The sequence below is a fragment of the Danio aesculapii genome, chromosome 5 (genome assembly GCF_903798145.1).
Source record: "Danio aesculapii chromosome 5, fDanAes4.1, whole genome shotgun sequence".
Classification (NCBI taxonomy): Eukaryota; Metazoa; Chordata; class Actinopteri; order Cypriniformes; family Danionidae; genus Danio; species Danio aesculapii.
Window position 1 is genome coordinate 50,839,861 of NC_079439.1, and position 17,697 is coordinate 50,857,557.

General features: G+C 35.4%; 1 protein-coding gene across 6 annotated transcripts in view; it reads left to right on the forward strand.

The window, feature by feature from the left end:
• Window positions 1-17,697, forward strand: part of mast4 (microtubule associated serine/threonine kinase family member 4) — a 205,034-nt gene that overhangs the window by 173,389 nt on the left and 13,948 nt on the right. For 3 of the 6 annotated variants that reach the window (XM_056458429.1, XM_056458432.1, XM_056458435.1), the window contains 10 exons: window positions 2,604-2,671; window positions 2,792-2,883; window positions 5,578-5,786; window positions 6,616-6,754; window positions 7,726-7,858; window positions 9,531-9,696; window positions 12,566-12,667; window positions 15,088-15,210; window positions 16,156-16,268; window positions 16,937-17,058. In XM_056458429.1, coding sequence (XP_056314404.1) covers window positions 2,604-2,671; window positions 2,792-2,883; window positions 5,578-5,786; window positions 6,616-6,754; window positions 7,726-7,858; window positions 9,531-9,696; window positions 12,566-12,667; window positions 15,088-15,210; window positions 16,156-16,268; window positions 16,937-17,058 — 1,267 coding nt within the window. Of the gene's footprint in view, window positions 1-2,603; window positions 2,672-2,791; window positions 2,884-5,577; window positions 5,787-6,615; window positions 6,755-7,725; window positions 7,859-9,530; window positions 9,697-12,565; window positions 12,668-15,084; window positions 15,211-16,155; window positions 16,269-16,936; window positions 17,059-17,697 lie in introns of all 6 variants that reach the window. The other 3 variants (XM_056458430.1, XM_056458433.1, XM_056458434.1) reach the window with 1 other exon arrangement.

The window sequence follows — 17,697 nt, forward strand, 5'->3', positions numbered from 1 at the left end:
TTAGTTTATTCAATTTACCTATAGCGCATGTGTTTGTACTCTGGGGAAAACCGGAGCACATGGGGGAAAATCCACACGAACACTGGGAAAACATGCAAACTCAACACAGAAATGCCTACTGGTCCAGCCAGCTGGTATGCTGGTAAAAATGTAAAATAAGTGAAAGTAGAAATTAATAAAATCAATTAGTCAAAGTCACAGTCAAATACTGTTGTTATCAGTGTTGGGGTAGTTGCCAGTTGCGTAATTATATTACTTTTCTAAGTAACAATTAAAGTAACGCATTACTGTAAAAAAAAAAGTAATAATATTTGAGTTACTTTTTAGATTAATTAATTCACTTTTTAAAAATAATTTGCTGAATTAGTGTATCCCACTCAATGAGAGAATGAGCTCCATGCGGGAACAGACAAAAACCATGGCTGCATCTGAAATCGCATGCTTCCATATATATTACGCTAAAAACACTATGTGAGTATTATGTCCGAATTCATAGAATTCAAAAATCAGCATGTGAGAAGTACTGGATGACCTACTACTTCCGACGAGATTCTGAAGTGTGCATCCAATCCATGCTACATGATCCCATGATGCATCACAAGAGAATTCATGAATAACAGTGAAGCGACGCAACTGACGCTGGTAGGTCAAATGATCATGACAAAATTGCAGATATAGTACGTCCAAGTTCCATTCATACTACTCACATTCACACTTTTCATACTTTTCTAACAGTTGAGTAGTACATTTAAATTCAAATGCAGCACCTACTGAGTAGTAGGCGATTTTTAGACGCAGCCTAAGATGGCAGAGCTTGACTTTTCTGTGATGGAAGTATTCTCATTATTCTGAATACATGGAAGAAAAGGGGATTGTCTCAATGGACAGTGATTTTACTGAACTAATAAGACAAAAATACAAAAGCAGCAAACGCATTGCTTTCAATTTTCATTAATTTGTATTTGCAGCATGTATAGCGTCAGGATGTTCTCAGAAGGTAACATTATTCTTTTTTTTGGTAAAATGAAGGTGTAGGTTATACAGTGTGTCAATTGAAAGTAACGAAGTAACACAAGTAGTAGCTTTTTGGGGAGTAACTCAATGTTGTAATGCATTACTTTCTAAATTAACTTTCCCCAACACTGTTAGTTACGTGGGTTTTAGTGTAACAATGTTTTTAAATTACAATATAATATGTGGAACTAAGGTGCAGAAAATAGTATTTTTATCTTACTTTTGTTTTCATATTTATTGTAATATTAGCTAAATGTCTTGTACATACACAGCATCCTCTAATGGACTGTGAATTCAGAACTATCATTATCAGTAATGAGAAGAGAATATGCCTGTAGACATTTATGCATCTGCATTGCCATGTCTGCCAAAACAGTGTTGGTTACAAAGCCCTCCAAGGCTTTCTAATCCTCGGAGAACATCCAAATCGTTTGCTGTGATTATTGGAAATGGAGATAGGCAGCTGTTCTGAGAGCTTTCTTGATGGGCTTAGTTGTCTTTTGAGACAGCTGAACGACCCTCTGGTTCATTACCTCCTGCTGTTCATCGGTTACTTTTGGAGCCTCCTGAGGACTGCCTCACCGGATTTGTTTGGAGGAGCAGTTTTTTGACTAAATGTTTCATGATGCGTAGATTTCACCATTGATTTCCACACCATTTAGGTCATTTAGAAACCACACTAGTCAGCTCTACAAAATTACTCTTTTGGAAAATGTGACCTTTTCTTTCTTTCTTTCTTTCTTTCTTTCTTTCTTTCTTTCTTTCTTTCTTTCTTTCTTTCTTTCTTTCTTTCTTTCTTTCTTTCTTTCTTTCCTTCTTTCCTTCTTTCCTTCTTCTTTCTTTCCTTCTTTCTTTCCTTCTTTCTTACTTACTTACTTACTTACTTTCTTTCTTTCTTTCTTTCTCTTTCTTTTTTTCTTTTCTTTCTTTCTTCTTGTTTTTTTCTTTTCTTTCTGTCAAAAACAACAGCAGAATAGTTTTTTTAAACAGCTGTCCTTTTGATCAGCAATATTGCAGCTAAAGGACATCCGCTGCATAAAAAAAACATATGCCTGAATAGTTAGCATATAAATAATAAATTGATTTCTAAGCCAAAAGGAAATAATTGAATGAATGAATGAATGATCAGCAAAATTCCCTCTAAATTACACGTCTGATGTTGCCTTTGTAAATGAAGTAAAGCATTTTTCGCAAAAGACAGACTCATAATCATGTAGGAAAACATATTAGGTCACACTTTCTTTTAAGACACTTTTGATGAACCATTAACTTTGACTTGCCTGAATAAAATGCTGATTTGCTGCTTATTAATATTTATTAAATTAATAATTAGATTTTTGTATTAGGTAGAGGATTTGGGATGTAGAATATGTAAGAATAATACTTTATCTGTACAGTTTTTATTATTTTTGGATCATGATGATTTAAACCTTTGTATTATATGTTGGTTTCACAAGTTATATCTGTATTATTGGTTTAGCAAGACCATTAAAAGAAAGTTTTCTTCAGAAAGAAGAAAACTCTTCAAAGTTTTCAAAGATTAGTTGAATTTGTATTCCATAAACTAATTCATTGTAATTGTCTTGCAGAAATTGCCCAGCTAACTAGTTATGACAGTGGGATCGCAGAAACACCCGAGACAGATGAATCTGTCAGTGTGAGTATTTTTATTTAATTTATTTTTAATTTACAATTACAATTATTAATTAAATAACAGTATGTGAACTTTAGCTTATTTACAAGTCAATCAGTTACTTACAGTATTTTACAAATCCAGTCCCACAGTTTGAGTGCTGCCTTACGGTCCCGGCGCAAGCCCTGTGAGCTCGACTTTGAGATGATTAAACTGATCAGCAATGGGGCTTATGGGTAAGTATTGACATACTATATAAACAAATTAGGTCCATTTTTAGCATTGTTTTTAATAACTAGTTTTCAGCACAAAATACATGCTGCACTGTAAACAAATACTGGCAGAGCACCGTCAGATGTCTAAACCTGATCTACAGTTGAAGTCAAAATTATCCCCCCCCCCAATCATTAGCCCCCCTGTTTATTTTTTCCCCAATTTCTGTTTAACAGAGAGAAAATTGTTTCAACAGGTTTCTAGACATAATAGATTTAATAACTCATTTCTAATAATGGATTTATTTTATTTGAGGCTTAACTAGGTTAATTAGGTTAACAAGGCAGGTTAGGGTAATTAGCCAAGTTATTGTATAATGATGGTTTGTTCTGTAGCCTATCGAAAAAAAAAAATGCTTAACCGTCCTGTTGTATTCTGGTCAAATCTGACCGATTTACAACTTAAAACACTTATAAATATTGTGTTTTACATCTGATTGCCTCAAGGCCTTATGATATCCTCCTGACTATGCACTTGAACTTATAAAAGTATGGAGACCCAGAAGGGACACGGTGGTGGGAAAAAACTGTGAGAAAAAATGGGTGAGAGAAAAAAAAACTGTGATAGGAAGATTTTTTTGTTTTGTTTTTGCATTCCCTCCCAAAACTGTTTTTCCACTATCACTTCCTGTTCAACTTCATACTTGTAACATGTCAGCCTTCCCGTTTTTGCTGGGATTCTCCCATATTTTAACATTCTATCCTGTTATCAACCAAGTATTTTCCCATATTTCTGGTATATTTGTAATCTTGAAAGCATGCTGAAATTAATATAAAAATGTCTTCTTTCACTTTCTTTCCATTAAAGCTGTGCGTCGATCATCGCTGTTCTTATACAATCTCTGAATCAGCGAATACATGCATAAGCTCTGACTGGAGGCGCTCCGTATGATAAACTGATCCCAGATCAGCTTCTGTACACGCCATTTAAAGTGACACCTCTGTTATAAAACTAGTGAAGAGCAGCAAATGAATCTCTCGTTTTGTTTTGTTTGATAGCAGAGGTGTCTCTGTAAGAATGCACAGACCTACGATGAAAGCATTCCATTACTTTAGTAACTGTTTGTGCTCATTTAAGAGAATATTAGTTTAAAATAAGTGTAAAATAAAAAATGCAGGACTAACATGTTTACATATTATTAAGTGTATTTGTTTGTTTAAGCACACCCGAATTCCAAAGTGTCCTACACTTTTGCTCCTCTTTAAATGGGGTGTATAGAAGTTGATCTTGGATCAGTTTATCATACGGAGCGCGTCATTCAGTCACGTTGCATAAGAATGGTGATGATCGACGTAAAGCTTAAATGGAAAGAAAGTGAATGAAGACATTTTTATATTAATTTCAGCATGCTTTCAAGAATACAAATATACGAGAAATATGGGAAAATACTTAATGATAGGTTGATAGCAGGATAGAATCATAAAATATGGAAGAAGCAAAAATGGGAGGGTTGACATGTTACAACTATGAAGTGAACAAGAAGTTTGTGGAAAAAAGTTTTATGATATAACACAAAACATCTTCAAGTTCCACCCGTCTTTTTCCCCACCATCACGTCCCTTCTGGGTCTACGTATAAAAGTGATGATCACCTCTTTCATTGAATTTGAATTTTTAGTGTTTTAATCAATCTTGTTACACCTGTGGTGTTCCCGGTCAAGGGAAAAGAAAAAAGGGCCCTTGCCGTGAGATAGCGTTGGATCCTCTAACGTGAATCAACTTCCTGATAAAACAGTGTTTCATATCTTCACACAGACTAGACAGGTGTCTGTTATGTGATCCTATCTGTGTGTCTTTCTTTATTTCTTTCTTTCTGCTATTCTTCGTTCAGCTTTGGGTGTAGCAGGACCATCAGTTATTTTATTGTATTAGACCATTAGCATCTCGCTTAAAAATGACCAAAGTATAACTAGTGCTAGTTCTGTGTCCATGCCCACCGTCTATACCCTCAGTCACTATTTCCTATATTAGTGCAATAAAATAGTCCAATTGAAGGACTGAATGAAAATTTGAGCACTCAGTACACAGAAAGTATACCGTTTTGTTTGTGCTTTGCTGGTTGATTAATCATTCATTGGGCAGACCCTGTGATAGCTATTTTAGCGAGCTGTCTATTGGTAACAAAACAAAGTATTTTGATTTCTGTCATCTTTTGTTTTATTTGTAATACATTTTCACTGCCTATTTGGATTTTACTGCAGTTATTTCATGTCTGATTCTATAAATTCATATTAAACACTACTTTGAGACATTGTTCACAGCTAAAGAATCTTGAATATAAATTTGGCGGTGAAAAATGTTTTTCTTGTGTGTGTGCATGTTTGCATGTTTGCATGTGTGCGTGTGCGTGTGCGTGTGCGTGTGTGTGCATGTGCGTGTGTGTGTGTGCTAATATAAGAGCAGGTAAAACAGACCGGTAAATTTTGACCGGGAACACTAAAATAAGGGGCAGGATGTGAACGCCACACGAGGGTTAAAGGGGCTAATAATTCTGACTTCAACTGTGAATGTGTTAACAAACTATATATCATATGCATAAATCATACATCATTTTCATGCGTAAACTCAAAAAGTGGGATGACAATTAAGGGCTTAAGTTAAGTTAATGTAAATTTGTCTGTTATCATACACTTGACTGATGCTTTTCTTTTTTCTCAGTGCGGTGTATTTAGTGAGACACAAAGAGACAAAACAGCGCTTTGCCATGAAGAAGATTAACAAGCAAAACCTGATGCTGAGGAATCAGATCCAGCAGGCCTTTGTAGAGAGAGACATCCTAACATTTGCAGAGAACCCTTTTGTGGTCAGCATGTACTGCTCCTTTGAGACTCGCAGACATCTCTGCATGGTGATGGAGTATGTTGAAGGTGAGATACTGCACAAAACATACTCCATTTGTTGTTTTGTGCACTGTTAAAAAGGGTTTAATTACTTTATTTCTTTGGATAAATTATGATATTCATGTACAAAATACTAATATGGTATTGTTGATGCTTATAAATAAACTATTAATTATAAATGAATGCAAATAAAATAGTTATAATACTCATTAGCATGTGGTAACCACATTCCATGTCATTTTTATTAACTCATGTGGTTAGATTTTTATAGTACATGAACTGATGACCTTATAAATAAATTCAATAGAAAAATAATGCATGTTTTAAATATTTAAATACAAATTAATATCATATGAAACAACAAATATAATCAAAATAATGTTTAAGAACCACAATGTGGCTTTAGGCAATTTTTTTTTCGATAGTCTACAGAACAAACCATCATTATACAATAACTTGCCTAATCACACCTGCCCAGTTAACCTAATTAACCTAGTTTAGCCTTCAAATGTAACTTTAAGCTGTATAGAAGTGTCTTGAAAATTATCTAGTCAAATATTATTTACTGTCATCAAGGCAAAGATAAAATAAATTAGTTATTAGAGATAAGTTATTAATTATTATGTTTAGAAACGAGTTGAAAAAAAATCTTCTCTCTGTTAAACAGAAAACAGGGAAAAAAATAAACAGGGCTAATAATTCAGGGGGGCTAATAATTCTTCAGAAGACTTTCTTCAGAAAAAAACATAACAAATTCTGAAGCTTCTGAACATTGGTTTGTTTGACATGGATTGACCCAGGAGTCAAAAGTCAGTGTTTTATGCACCATTTATTTGCATATCTCTTATGCGCACAGGAGGGGACTGTGCTACTTTGCTGAAGAACATGGGTCCTCTCCCTGTGGACATGGCCAGAATGTACTTTGCAGAGACTGTGTTAGCCCTGGAATATCTCCACAACTATGGAATCGTCCATCGAGATCTCAAACCAGACAAGTGAGCTGTGCATAACTGATTAGTAAAATGTGACACAATAAAAATGAAATAAGCTGAATTGAACTGATCTAACATTATTTCTAGATGGTGATTTTGTTAGCTGGTCTAGAACAGGGGTTTTCAACCTGTGAGGCATGCCCCACCAGGGGAGCGCCAGCACCTATTAAGAGGGGCCACGAGAATTTGAGGCGTGCACTCGAGTAAACTATGATGACGATTTTTTTTTGTGTTCACTAGAATTAATCTGATTAACGTTAGTTCCACAGCTAACTATTGAGTGAAATTGGACAAACTTGCACTGCATGAAAAGCCAAATTTTTGGCAGTTAACGGTCCTGTAAACTGCTGTAGAAGTTTCAGTGATTCAGCGGTTCATGGGAGTTTTCAGAGAACACCGAAAATGGCTGACAACTGCTGATAATTGACATGGAATTGGCTTAACAGTTGACACCTCCATGTTTCCCCTCCCCTAAGTGAACCTTTCGTATGTAAATGTTTTGTTGTAAGTTATACAAACACTCAGGGTAGGAACTGAGCTAGAGGTGGTATTTCTATATTGAAATAGTTGTTCACTAAGTTTAAAAATAAAATAAAAAATTGAGATTTTCAAAAAATATATGCATTTTTATATACATAGTTTTTTTTTTCCATAAAAATTATATTTAATTTTTAATGAAAAAAATTAATATAATTTTTATACGTTATTAGATAAATTTTATTACAACTCGATATAGCTTGTTCACATTAACACTGGGTTGCAACTAACAGAACTGAAAGAAAGTTGCATTTTAAACATGAAGCCAAAAGTGTGTGAGTCCTGAAAGGTTGAAAACCCCTGGTCTAGAAGGTTGACATCTTTATTGTAATTAAAGCACGCAGACAAGTTACAGCCACTAAGTTAAAAGCATCATAAGCTGATATGACCAAGATAATATTATGTTGTGCTTCTTATTCGTTATCATATTTCCATAGTTTGTTAGTCACTTCAATGGGACACATCAAGCTGACAGACTTTGGCCTATCGAAAGTGGGGCTGATGAACATGACCACTAACCTCTACGAGGGTCACATTGAGAAGGATGCAAGAGAGTTTTCTGATAAACAGGTACAGATTCAATTGTCTATGAAAGTCTGATTGAAACTGTATATTTCAATTGAAATTTTGTAGTTATTGTCATTAATTATGTTTCGTAAGCACAACCATTATGTTAGGCTTTGTCTTTAGAATTAGTCTAATATGCTAGCAGCTAGCCAATGGGTCTTAAGGACAGTTTACATCAGAGATCATAACTATATTCAGTTTGAAAAATTATTTCAGTTCTTTGTATAACATTGGTATTAAGTCAGATTCCACCTGATTTTAAAGAGGTTGCATATTTAAGAAACCCCTATTATGCATTATAAAAGGTCATATTTTTGGTTTTGGTCAAAAAACACTTTTATTGTCTTATAATATGCATTTACTTTTGCCTAATTATCCCAACGACTCCCATATGATTTGTTCAGTGATTCATTTGTTCCCAAACCCCTCCTTTGCATGAGGCTAATCTGCGCTGATTGATCCGATGACCCAGTCTGTTGTAATTGGTTGACTGCATTCAGCGTGAGACTGAGAGACATGCCCAGCACGGTTAAGAAGTAGTCAGAGCACAGAGTATATGTGTGAGGCAATGCAACACCAGCATATTACTCTACTCTTAACCCTAACCCCAAGTAATAAAAACAACACAGATTCAGTATTAATCCACATCGTGGCAAAAGTTGAACTATTTTGAAAATAGACCGCGCCACGCTTGTGAGGAACAGCTGATGGTGGCCATAGTAACAAACAGCAGGAGACCGCAAGCACAAAACGCATTTGAATCGGTAAAGGAAGAAGCACGCGTCACGTTTTTAACATGGTTTTGGACACGATATGTAAATAGCCCATGAAGATTTAACCTGAGAGATACAGTACAATCACTGATCTATAACTGATACAGTGATTACAACTTACAACACACAATTAAATACACATTTTGCAAACTACAGAAAATGAGGCAACCATTTTAATCACACTCACGTTCTGTAGAAAGAAGAAACTGGTCCAAACAAACTGTGTAACAGTTACTGATGCTATTTATGTAGTCCCATACATAATTAGACTTTACTGATCTTTCCTTTAATAACAAATAGCTGGTGAATCACACGCTGAATGGTAGGTTATTGTATCTATCGTCAGAAAAATGACAGGAACAAACACAGCACACAGTTGTCTATACTGTGGTGTTGTTGTGAAAATTAACATTAACCTCTCCTCACAGCCCCATGTCTGGTCATCTCCCAGTAATGGTAATCTTCAGGTCATGATCATGATTTACCGGATTCGGCAGTTCATATTTGGTATTGTTTTGTGTCGACGTCGATACAAACAGGCAAAAGATCAAGACAAATGACGAGTCATTTAAAAGACTCTGAGTCAAATCATATTAAAAAAATCCATATTTTTGACTCAATCAAATCAATCCATTGTTTTGACATTTCCCAGCACTGGTTTAAAGTTGTCGCGCTAATTGCATCATCAGATTTGGCACTCCTATTGGTTCTTTGTTTGACAGTCATCAAAGCTGAAGTTACACTGCAAGAAAGTGTCTGAAATCTTCTGACACTGCCAGAACTTAAACCATTTAGTGACTGTCAGTAAAAATGTCAAACCAGCAATCCAAGACCAAAATCCAAATCTACTGATGATCAACGATGTCTGTCTTTAGTTTTGTAACAAATACTTCTCTTTGCAGGTGTGTGGGACTCCTGAGTACATTGCTCCAGAAGTGATCCTGAGGCAAGGCTATGGGAAGCCAGTAGACTGGTGGGCAATGGGGATCATCCTGTATGAGTTCCTGGTGGGCTGTGTACCATTCTTTGGAGACACTCCAGAAGAACTGTTTGGCCAAGTCATCAGCGGTCAGTCACATTCTGAATTCCTGTAATGCAATACAGCCATACTTTATTCAACAGGAGCTTCAACAGATGCAAACTTGTGTTGCGTTATCTCAACTCTGCCTCTCATTAATGCATATCAGTATCATAAGATCAGCAAATCTCCCCGCATGTGGGTCTCCTGTTCTTATCCTTCACCTGTCGTTTTGCAACTCAAAATTTCTCTGGATTTGTTTATTTCTGTTCTATGATGGTGAAATCACATGTGATTCCGTCTTATAAAGAAAAGAATGAAGAAAATGTAAGAAAATAATGTTCCAACATTTAGCCTAAGTAATCAATATTAATAAATAAGTAAATAAAAAAGAGCTGCACAGTGGTGCAGTGGGTAACGCGTTCGCCTCACAGCAAGAAGGTTGCTGGTTCGAGCCTCGGCTGGGTCAGTTGGCATTTCTGTGGGGAGTTTGCATGTTCTCCCCGTGTTTGCTTGGGGGAAAAAAAACATGTGGTACAGGTGAAATGGTTAGGCTAAATTGTCCGTAGTGTATGTGTGTGAATTAGTGTGTATGGATATATCCCAGTGATGGGTTGCAGCTGGAAGAGCATCTGCTGCATAAAACATATGCTGGATAAGTTGGTGGTTCATTCCGCTGTGGTGACCCCAGATTAATAAAGGGACTAAACTGAAAAGAAAATGAATGAATGAATGAATGAATGAATGAATGAATGAATAAATAAATAAATATTTATTTATTGCCCTTCCTTACAAACCACAGGAGAGGGCAAATTCTTCAGCAGGATAGCGCTCCTTCTCATATTTCAGCCTCCACATCAAAGTTACTGAAACCAAAAAAGGTCAAGGTGCTCCAGGATTGGCCAGCCCAGTCACCAGATATGAACATTATTGAGCATGTCTGGGGTAAGATGGAGGAGGAGGCTTTGAAGATAAATCCAAGGAATCTTGAAGTCCTGCAAGAACGCTTTCTTTGCCATTCCAGATGACTTTATTAATAAGTTATTTGAGTCATTGCAGAGATGTATGGATGCAGTCGTCCAAGCTCATGGGAGTCATACACAATATTCATTCATTCTTTCTTTTTCCAAATAATGTAAATAAAATGTATTTAGTTAAATTTGTTTTAAATAATATTATAATAATTAATCTATATTATTAGCTAGAATTATGAATAAATATTAGTTTTACAATTGTGTTCTACAGTACAAAATGTATAAGATATGTACTGTATACCAAATACAGTATATTCACTTGAAAAATGTATTTCCATGGCTCAGGTGTTTTATGTTATTTAAAACAAACTAAAATAAGGCATGTGAGAGAGTTTTCTGTCAATTTATTTTATTATTGTTATTATTTTATTCATTATCATTTCGAGGAAGGCTATGTTGCAGTTATTTATATTTAATATGTAGGATATTTTCTTGTGTCTAACAAGACTGTAATTCAAAAAACAACCTTCTAATCTGGAGATTTAACAGATTATTCTTGTTTTTGTAAACAAATTTCCTTTAAGACAAGTCATTTCACTTGGCGGCCATCTTTGAAACGTCTCTCGGGCAGTTTGCTCGGGCATTCTGTTTAAATGGTAAAACATCAAATTTTCCAAAACTACTTGCCAAGCACACGATTGTATTTCATATTACGAATAACCAATGAAATCAAACAACAGCTGTCTATTTAGTTTCATTTCTAAATGTTCGTGTCACACAAAATCTGCAGAAACTTACAACTGGTCCGATCCCCTTCCCCGGAGAATTGTCATTCTATAGCGATCGCTGATTAGCTTCTGTACTAGAAGGTGGGCTATATTCGCAAAATAGCGAAAGCTGATTGGCTCCTGTACTAGAAGGCGGGGCTTCATTTGCCATGTTGACAGTTACACTTTTCCTCGTTCAAAAGTATATGAGTGACACGTCTTGTGTACTCTATAAACTTTGATGTAAAGCACTTTGATTTACCATTGTGTATAAAATAAATAAATAAGCTTGCTTTGCCTAATCTAATGCTAACACCTTAAATCAGGGGTGTCCAAACTCGGTCCTGGAGGGCCGGTGTCCTGCAGATTTTAGCTCCAACTTGCCTCAACACACCTGCACGGATGTTTCTAGAAAGCCTAATAAGTGCTTCATTAGCTAGCCCAGGTCAGTCTGATTGGGGTTGGAACTAAACTTTGCAGGACACCGGCCCTCCAGGACCGAGCTTGGACATGCCTGCCTTAAATGGTCACCTGTAAAATGTAATGGAAGTTTAAGCCCCCAAAACAACAATGAATTCTGCCATTCCCTAATGTTTCTGTACCGTGATTGCCATTAACGTTAGTCAGTAATGTGTTGAGGTGTGAGTCATAATTAATGTATCCAGCTAGCTGCTATTGCCCTGAGCTGGGATGCATATTAATGCTTCTTGAGGTGATTCAAATGTGAGGCACATGTTGCTGTAGAAACAAAACAAACAAAGCACAGCTCTTCATTATTTTCACCCCCTGGCCTTTAAACTAAAATCCCTGTTCTCTACCTTCAGATCGAACTCGTTTTTGTTATTCCACAGTAATTATTGAAGTTATGATTTTGTCAAGAGTCTGCTCTTTGATTAGTGAGAAATGCGGAATAACCTCTGGTACTACATGCTCGTTTTTAGAATTCATGCATGCGAAAGTGGATATGATCATGTTTAGCATGCCCGTTTATGTGTAGTTGGCAATTTAATGCATTTTAATTATTAAATTTGATTCATATGTAAAAATATTCTCTGTATTCATTAGTGTTGTGTTACAATGGAGGCACAACAATAGTGGTGTGGATCTTTCATGTTGATTGATTTTTGCAAAAGACTTTGGTTAATGAGGATAAAACTGTTGTCTGCTTCTTGCCTTAGATGAAATAAACTGGCCTGAGGGAGAGGAAGCGCCACCAGCTGATGCTCAGGAGCTGATCACTCTGCTGCTCAGACAGAACCCTCTGGAGCGCCTTGGCACTGGTAAGGGTCCAGAATACTTGCAGTGATACTTACCAAACACCAAATGTGAGTAAACGTTATTTTGCCAATTAAATAAAATGCCTTTTTGGCCAGTAAAGTGTTGTAGAAATTTCAAAGTAATATAGGGTTAAAGGCCTTAAAATACTTATACAAATATTTTCATTCATTCATTTTCTTTTCGGCTTAGTCCCTTTATTAATCTGGGGTCGCCACAGCGGAATGAACCGCCTACTTTGCCAGCATACGTTTTACGCAGCGGATGCCCTTACAGCTGCAACCCATCACTGGGAAACATCCATAAACACTCATTCACAAACATACACTACAGACAATGTAAGCTTACCCAATTCACCTGTACCGCATGTCTTTGGACTGTGGAGGAAACTGGAGCACCCGGAGGAAACCCACGCAAACAAGGGGAGAACATGCAAACTTCACACAGAAACGTTAACTGACCCAGCCGGGGCTAAAACCAGCGACCTTCTTGCTGTGAGGCGATTGTGCTACCCACTGCGCCACAGTGCTGTCTTATACAAATATATACATACGTATACAATGTATACATATGTATATATATGTATATATACATATACAGGGTGGGCCATTTATATGGATACACACTTTAAAATGGGAATGGTTGGTGATATTAACGTCCTGTTTGTGGCACATTAGTATATGTGAGGGGGCTTGTAGATAACTCATGAAAGAATAAAGTTACATTAAAACCAAACACACCATTGTTTTTCCTTGTGAAATTCCCAATAAGTTTATTAAGGTGTATCCATTATATGTATATATATATGATTTATGTCCAAATAAAATGCATAATGTAAAATGCAACACTCAAATACTCAAAAAGTATTCAACGCAATATTTCTAGTCCCCTGAGAACTTTGTTTATCTTCAGAACTATATAACAGTATATAATATAAACAAATATAAAATATAATTTAGGTGAAATCCAAGAGCTCCCTCATCCTTCAGAAAAAGCAACAGTGTCTTTCAAATTCTAGAAAAGCAACTAAAAATCATGTGAAACATTCCACGTGACTTCAGTAATCATACAAAGCTCCAAGAACACTTTTGTGCACCAAAAAACTATAAATATGGCTTTGTTCGCATATTTTTCCCCATGTCAGATTAGGTATGTGTTTGCTATCTGCTAATTCTGTATCTGCTAATTTTGCTAATATTGGCTAGAATTATGATTTTCTTTTCCCAAAATCTGGAACAAAAGGATTTTATGCATTCCTCAATCTTTCTTAATGTTTTTGATTGAGTAAATATAATGTTAATCATAAACCACTGCAAAAAAATGATTTCCTTACATAGATGTTTTTTTCTTTTTTCAAGTCCAAATATGTATGGGTATGTGTTTACGACAGACAATACAGTACTTGCATGTTGTGCTGCTGATTCTGATGGCAGTACGTCATATCGCCGGCAGTTAACTGTTGTGTTCTTCAGCGCTCGTGTAACGTCATCATCAACCATCAAAGTTCAGTTCCAAAACTCAAGACCACTAGAACGGAGGATGCGTGAAGATTCCCAGATGTGTTCTTGATATTGAGGATGCGTGGAAGCAGACTTGAGCGTAAAACTCGCTTGGGAAGTCCCAGAAGTCTTTCTATACCTGTTACCTAAAATTCTATACCTGTTTATTATTAAAGTTCAGAGATATAACTTATTCATCTCTGGAGTTTACCTAAAGGAGACGGTAAAAGCAAACATTAAAATGAAAATCTTAATAAAGGAATAAACACATTAAGGGTGTTTATTTCTGAAATTCGTATTAAAATCTGTTTTATTTGTATTGTGCAATAAATATTTGTAAGGTTTTTGTGCATGTTATATATTAAAGGGGACAAACAATAAATCATTGTATAAATGCTGTAATGTTTAAATAATTTTCCGTTCATAATCGACCATCATGAAGAATGCATCATCTCATTTCTCACAGGACGCGTAGGTAACCATGACAAGACTGCTCTACTCGAAAATGCAATTCCATTCTCTGCATTCTTGGAATTGAGAAACAGCCAATGTGACCTATAGCAGAAGAGAAGTCAAAGACAAACACAGTTTTTTGTTTTTGTTTTGTTTTTTGGTGCACAAAAAAATGTTCTTGAAGCTTAGTGTGATTACAGTTAAACCAAGTTTACATGACAATATTTTTAGTTCCTTTTTCTGGACTTGGAACGTCTTTGAAGTGTTGCTTTATATCTAGAATGAGAAAGGCCTTCTGGATTTATTCTAAAATATCCTCACTTGTGTTTCAAAATTGAGCGAAGGTCTCTGGAGTTTGGAACAACATGAGGCTGAGTAATTATTAAAGCATAATTACAATTTTTGAGTGAACTAAAATCAAATGCATTTACTGAGTGTTTCTGTAATTTGATCGCTTGTATTTCTTTAAGCAGGAGGAGCATATGAGGTGAAGCACCATCAGTTCTTTCACAGTCTGGACTGGAACAGCCTGCTGAGGCAGAAGGCAGAGTTCATCCCCCAGCTGGAGTCTGAAGATGACACCAGCTACTTTGACAGTGAGTGACAGCAGGAGTGAAGTCATTGTCCTTCACGGTCCATGCAACCAGAGCTGGCCTGACAGTCATTCGTCATGTCTGTCTTTATGTCTTAAGGCAGCATCAGACATTCCCAGGCTGATAAATTACTCAGATATTAGTGAAGCACAGTTGGTTGATGATATCAATCTTTGTCATTGTATTGGAGACATTTCTATCAAATTGCTTTAGCTTTTTTTGTATATGTACAGATGAAGGCAAAATGATAAGCCATCCTGAGAAACTTGTATTCTTTTTCAAATGTTTCCTAAGTGATCTTTACCATAGCAAGGGAATTTACAGAGTACTTGTTCTAAATAAAGACTTATTATCTTTTAGTTTGGCTGGAATAAAAGCAGCTATTATTAAAATAATAATAATAATACTAATAATAATAATAATAAAAATATTTTTAGGTCAATAATGTTGTCCCCTTGAGAATTTTTTTTGATTGGCTACAAAACGAACCACTGTTGTCTATTGACTTGCCTAATTAGCATTTAAATGGGACTTTAAGCTGAATACTAGTATCTTCCAAACTAACAAAAAAAAAATCCCATGCTCATCATTGCAAAGTCAAAATAAATTAGTTTTTTTAGATATTAGTTGTTAAAACTATTTAAAAATATGTAGATTTTTTTTTCAGTCTCCATTAAACGGTACTTGGGAAGTATAAAGAAAATCTAAATAATAAAATAGACTTATAAAAAGAACTAAACTTCACAGGAGGGCTATTCATTTTGACTTTAACTTTGTTCATGCTTGAACATAAATACTGATTTATTTAAGCATGCTGTTTCTTCTATTTTAGAAGTAAATCTGAAATAAATTCTGGGGTGTGGGGTTTGAACGAATTTACAATAATAAAGTCTTAAAACAACTGATGTGAAAACATCCTGACATCCCATTTTCTTTTTTTAATTACAGCACGATCTGATAGGTACCATCACTTAGAAACGGAGGAAGAGGACGATACCAATGACGAAGATTTCAATGTGGAGCTGCGGCAGTTTTCTTCATCCTCTCACCGATTTTCCAAAGTGAGTTCTCTCTTTTTTTATTCTCCATCAAACAGCGTTTAATCCATGCAGTGTATAATGAATCAGATGAGAGGAGTCCTGCTCAGCATATGCATTGTGTTTGTATCTGTGGAACACTACAGCCAGCACTGTCTCTGGCATTGAGTTCAGCTTATAGATTTACATGCTTTTGCTTTTGTTAGAGAGGATTTTTTTTGTAGGTCAGGGAACAGTTTCACACAGAACAAATATCCATCTTGGGCATGCAGGGTTTTGGTGCATTGCAGTAGAAATTGCTTCTAGAACTATCATGTTAACAGTGAATCTTTTTTTGTTTTGATTTGGGGTTATTTATGTTAGACTAGTGGACCAGTCACAAGCCCTCCATTTTGCAGCACAATTTTCAAAGCCATATAATTATCTGCCATAATAATGGTCTTCTTTTTCAAAAATCTGGAACAAAAGATTTCTGGATTCGTCTTTCTGAAGGTTTTTGAATAAAATTATATATTGTATTAATCACAAATGTTGTCTTAGCCTCATAAACCACTTTTAGAACCATGAAAATATATCATGTGTGTGTGTTCATGTTTATATCTTATGGCGTATGCCAGTATTTTCTAATAGATAAACATGTTGATTTATCATGGACATAAACTGTATCTTGTGTGTTTGTGTTGTGTATGTAGGTTTACAGTAGCCTGGATCTATCTCGAGGACAGCTGGAGGAGAAAGGAGAGCAGACCGAGAAGACAACAGATAGTCCTCTCACTGTTGACTCACTGAGCTGGACTCCAGACTTCACTGAAATGTGTGTTACCCATAAAATTTGCATGAAAGTCTCTAAACTGAATTTGTGAAATTTGAAATTAAGATCATCTGTGAATGTGCAAGATTTCCATTGCACTACTACAACAACACACTAAAATAGTAGAACAAAATGGCAGTTTACAATATCAAGCATCATAACCTTTTTTTTCTAACTTAAATAAATGGTATGAGAAAACAACAGAAGCCTTGCACATTAAAGTTCCAAATGGCTAAACCTGCTCTTACTTAAAAATAATGATGAATGCTCATGTGCCATTCGTTACCGTTTTTATCTTTTAATTATTTTTGATTTAAAAATTGATTTTAATGTATGGGAGATCCAAAAAATGTCCAGAGGGTAAATAAGTTAACAAAAAATATAAAGTTTTATATGAATTATGCCTTTCATCATTGTTAACAGTTTTAGGGGAAAAGTAATATTTTCATATATTTGTGTTGTAAATACAATACAAATTACTTTAATTTATTATAACTAATTTGATATAAATTATTTAAAAATATTTTACTGCAAAAATCTAAAAATCTAGAAGTAAATTATTTTACATTTTGAAGTTGGTCATTTATAGTCAAGTTGGTTAGGATGGTTGATTAGATTAACTGCCAGTTTATCAGATAAAAG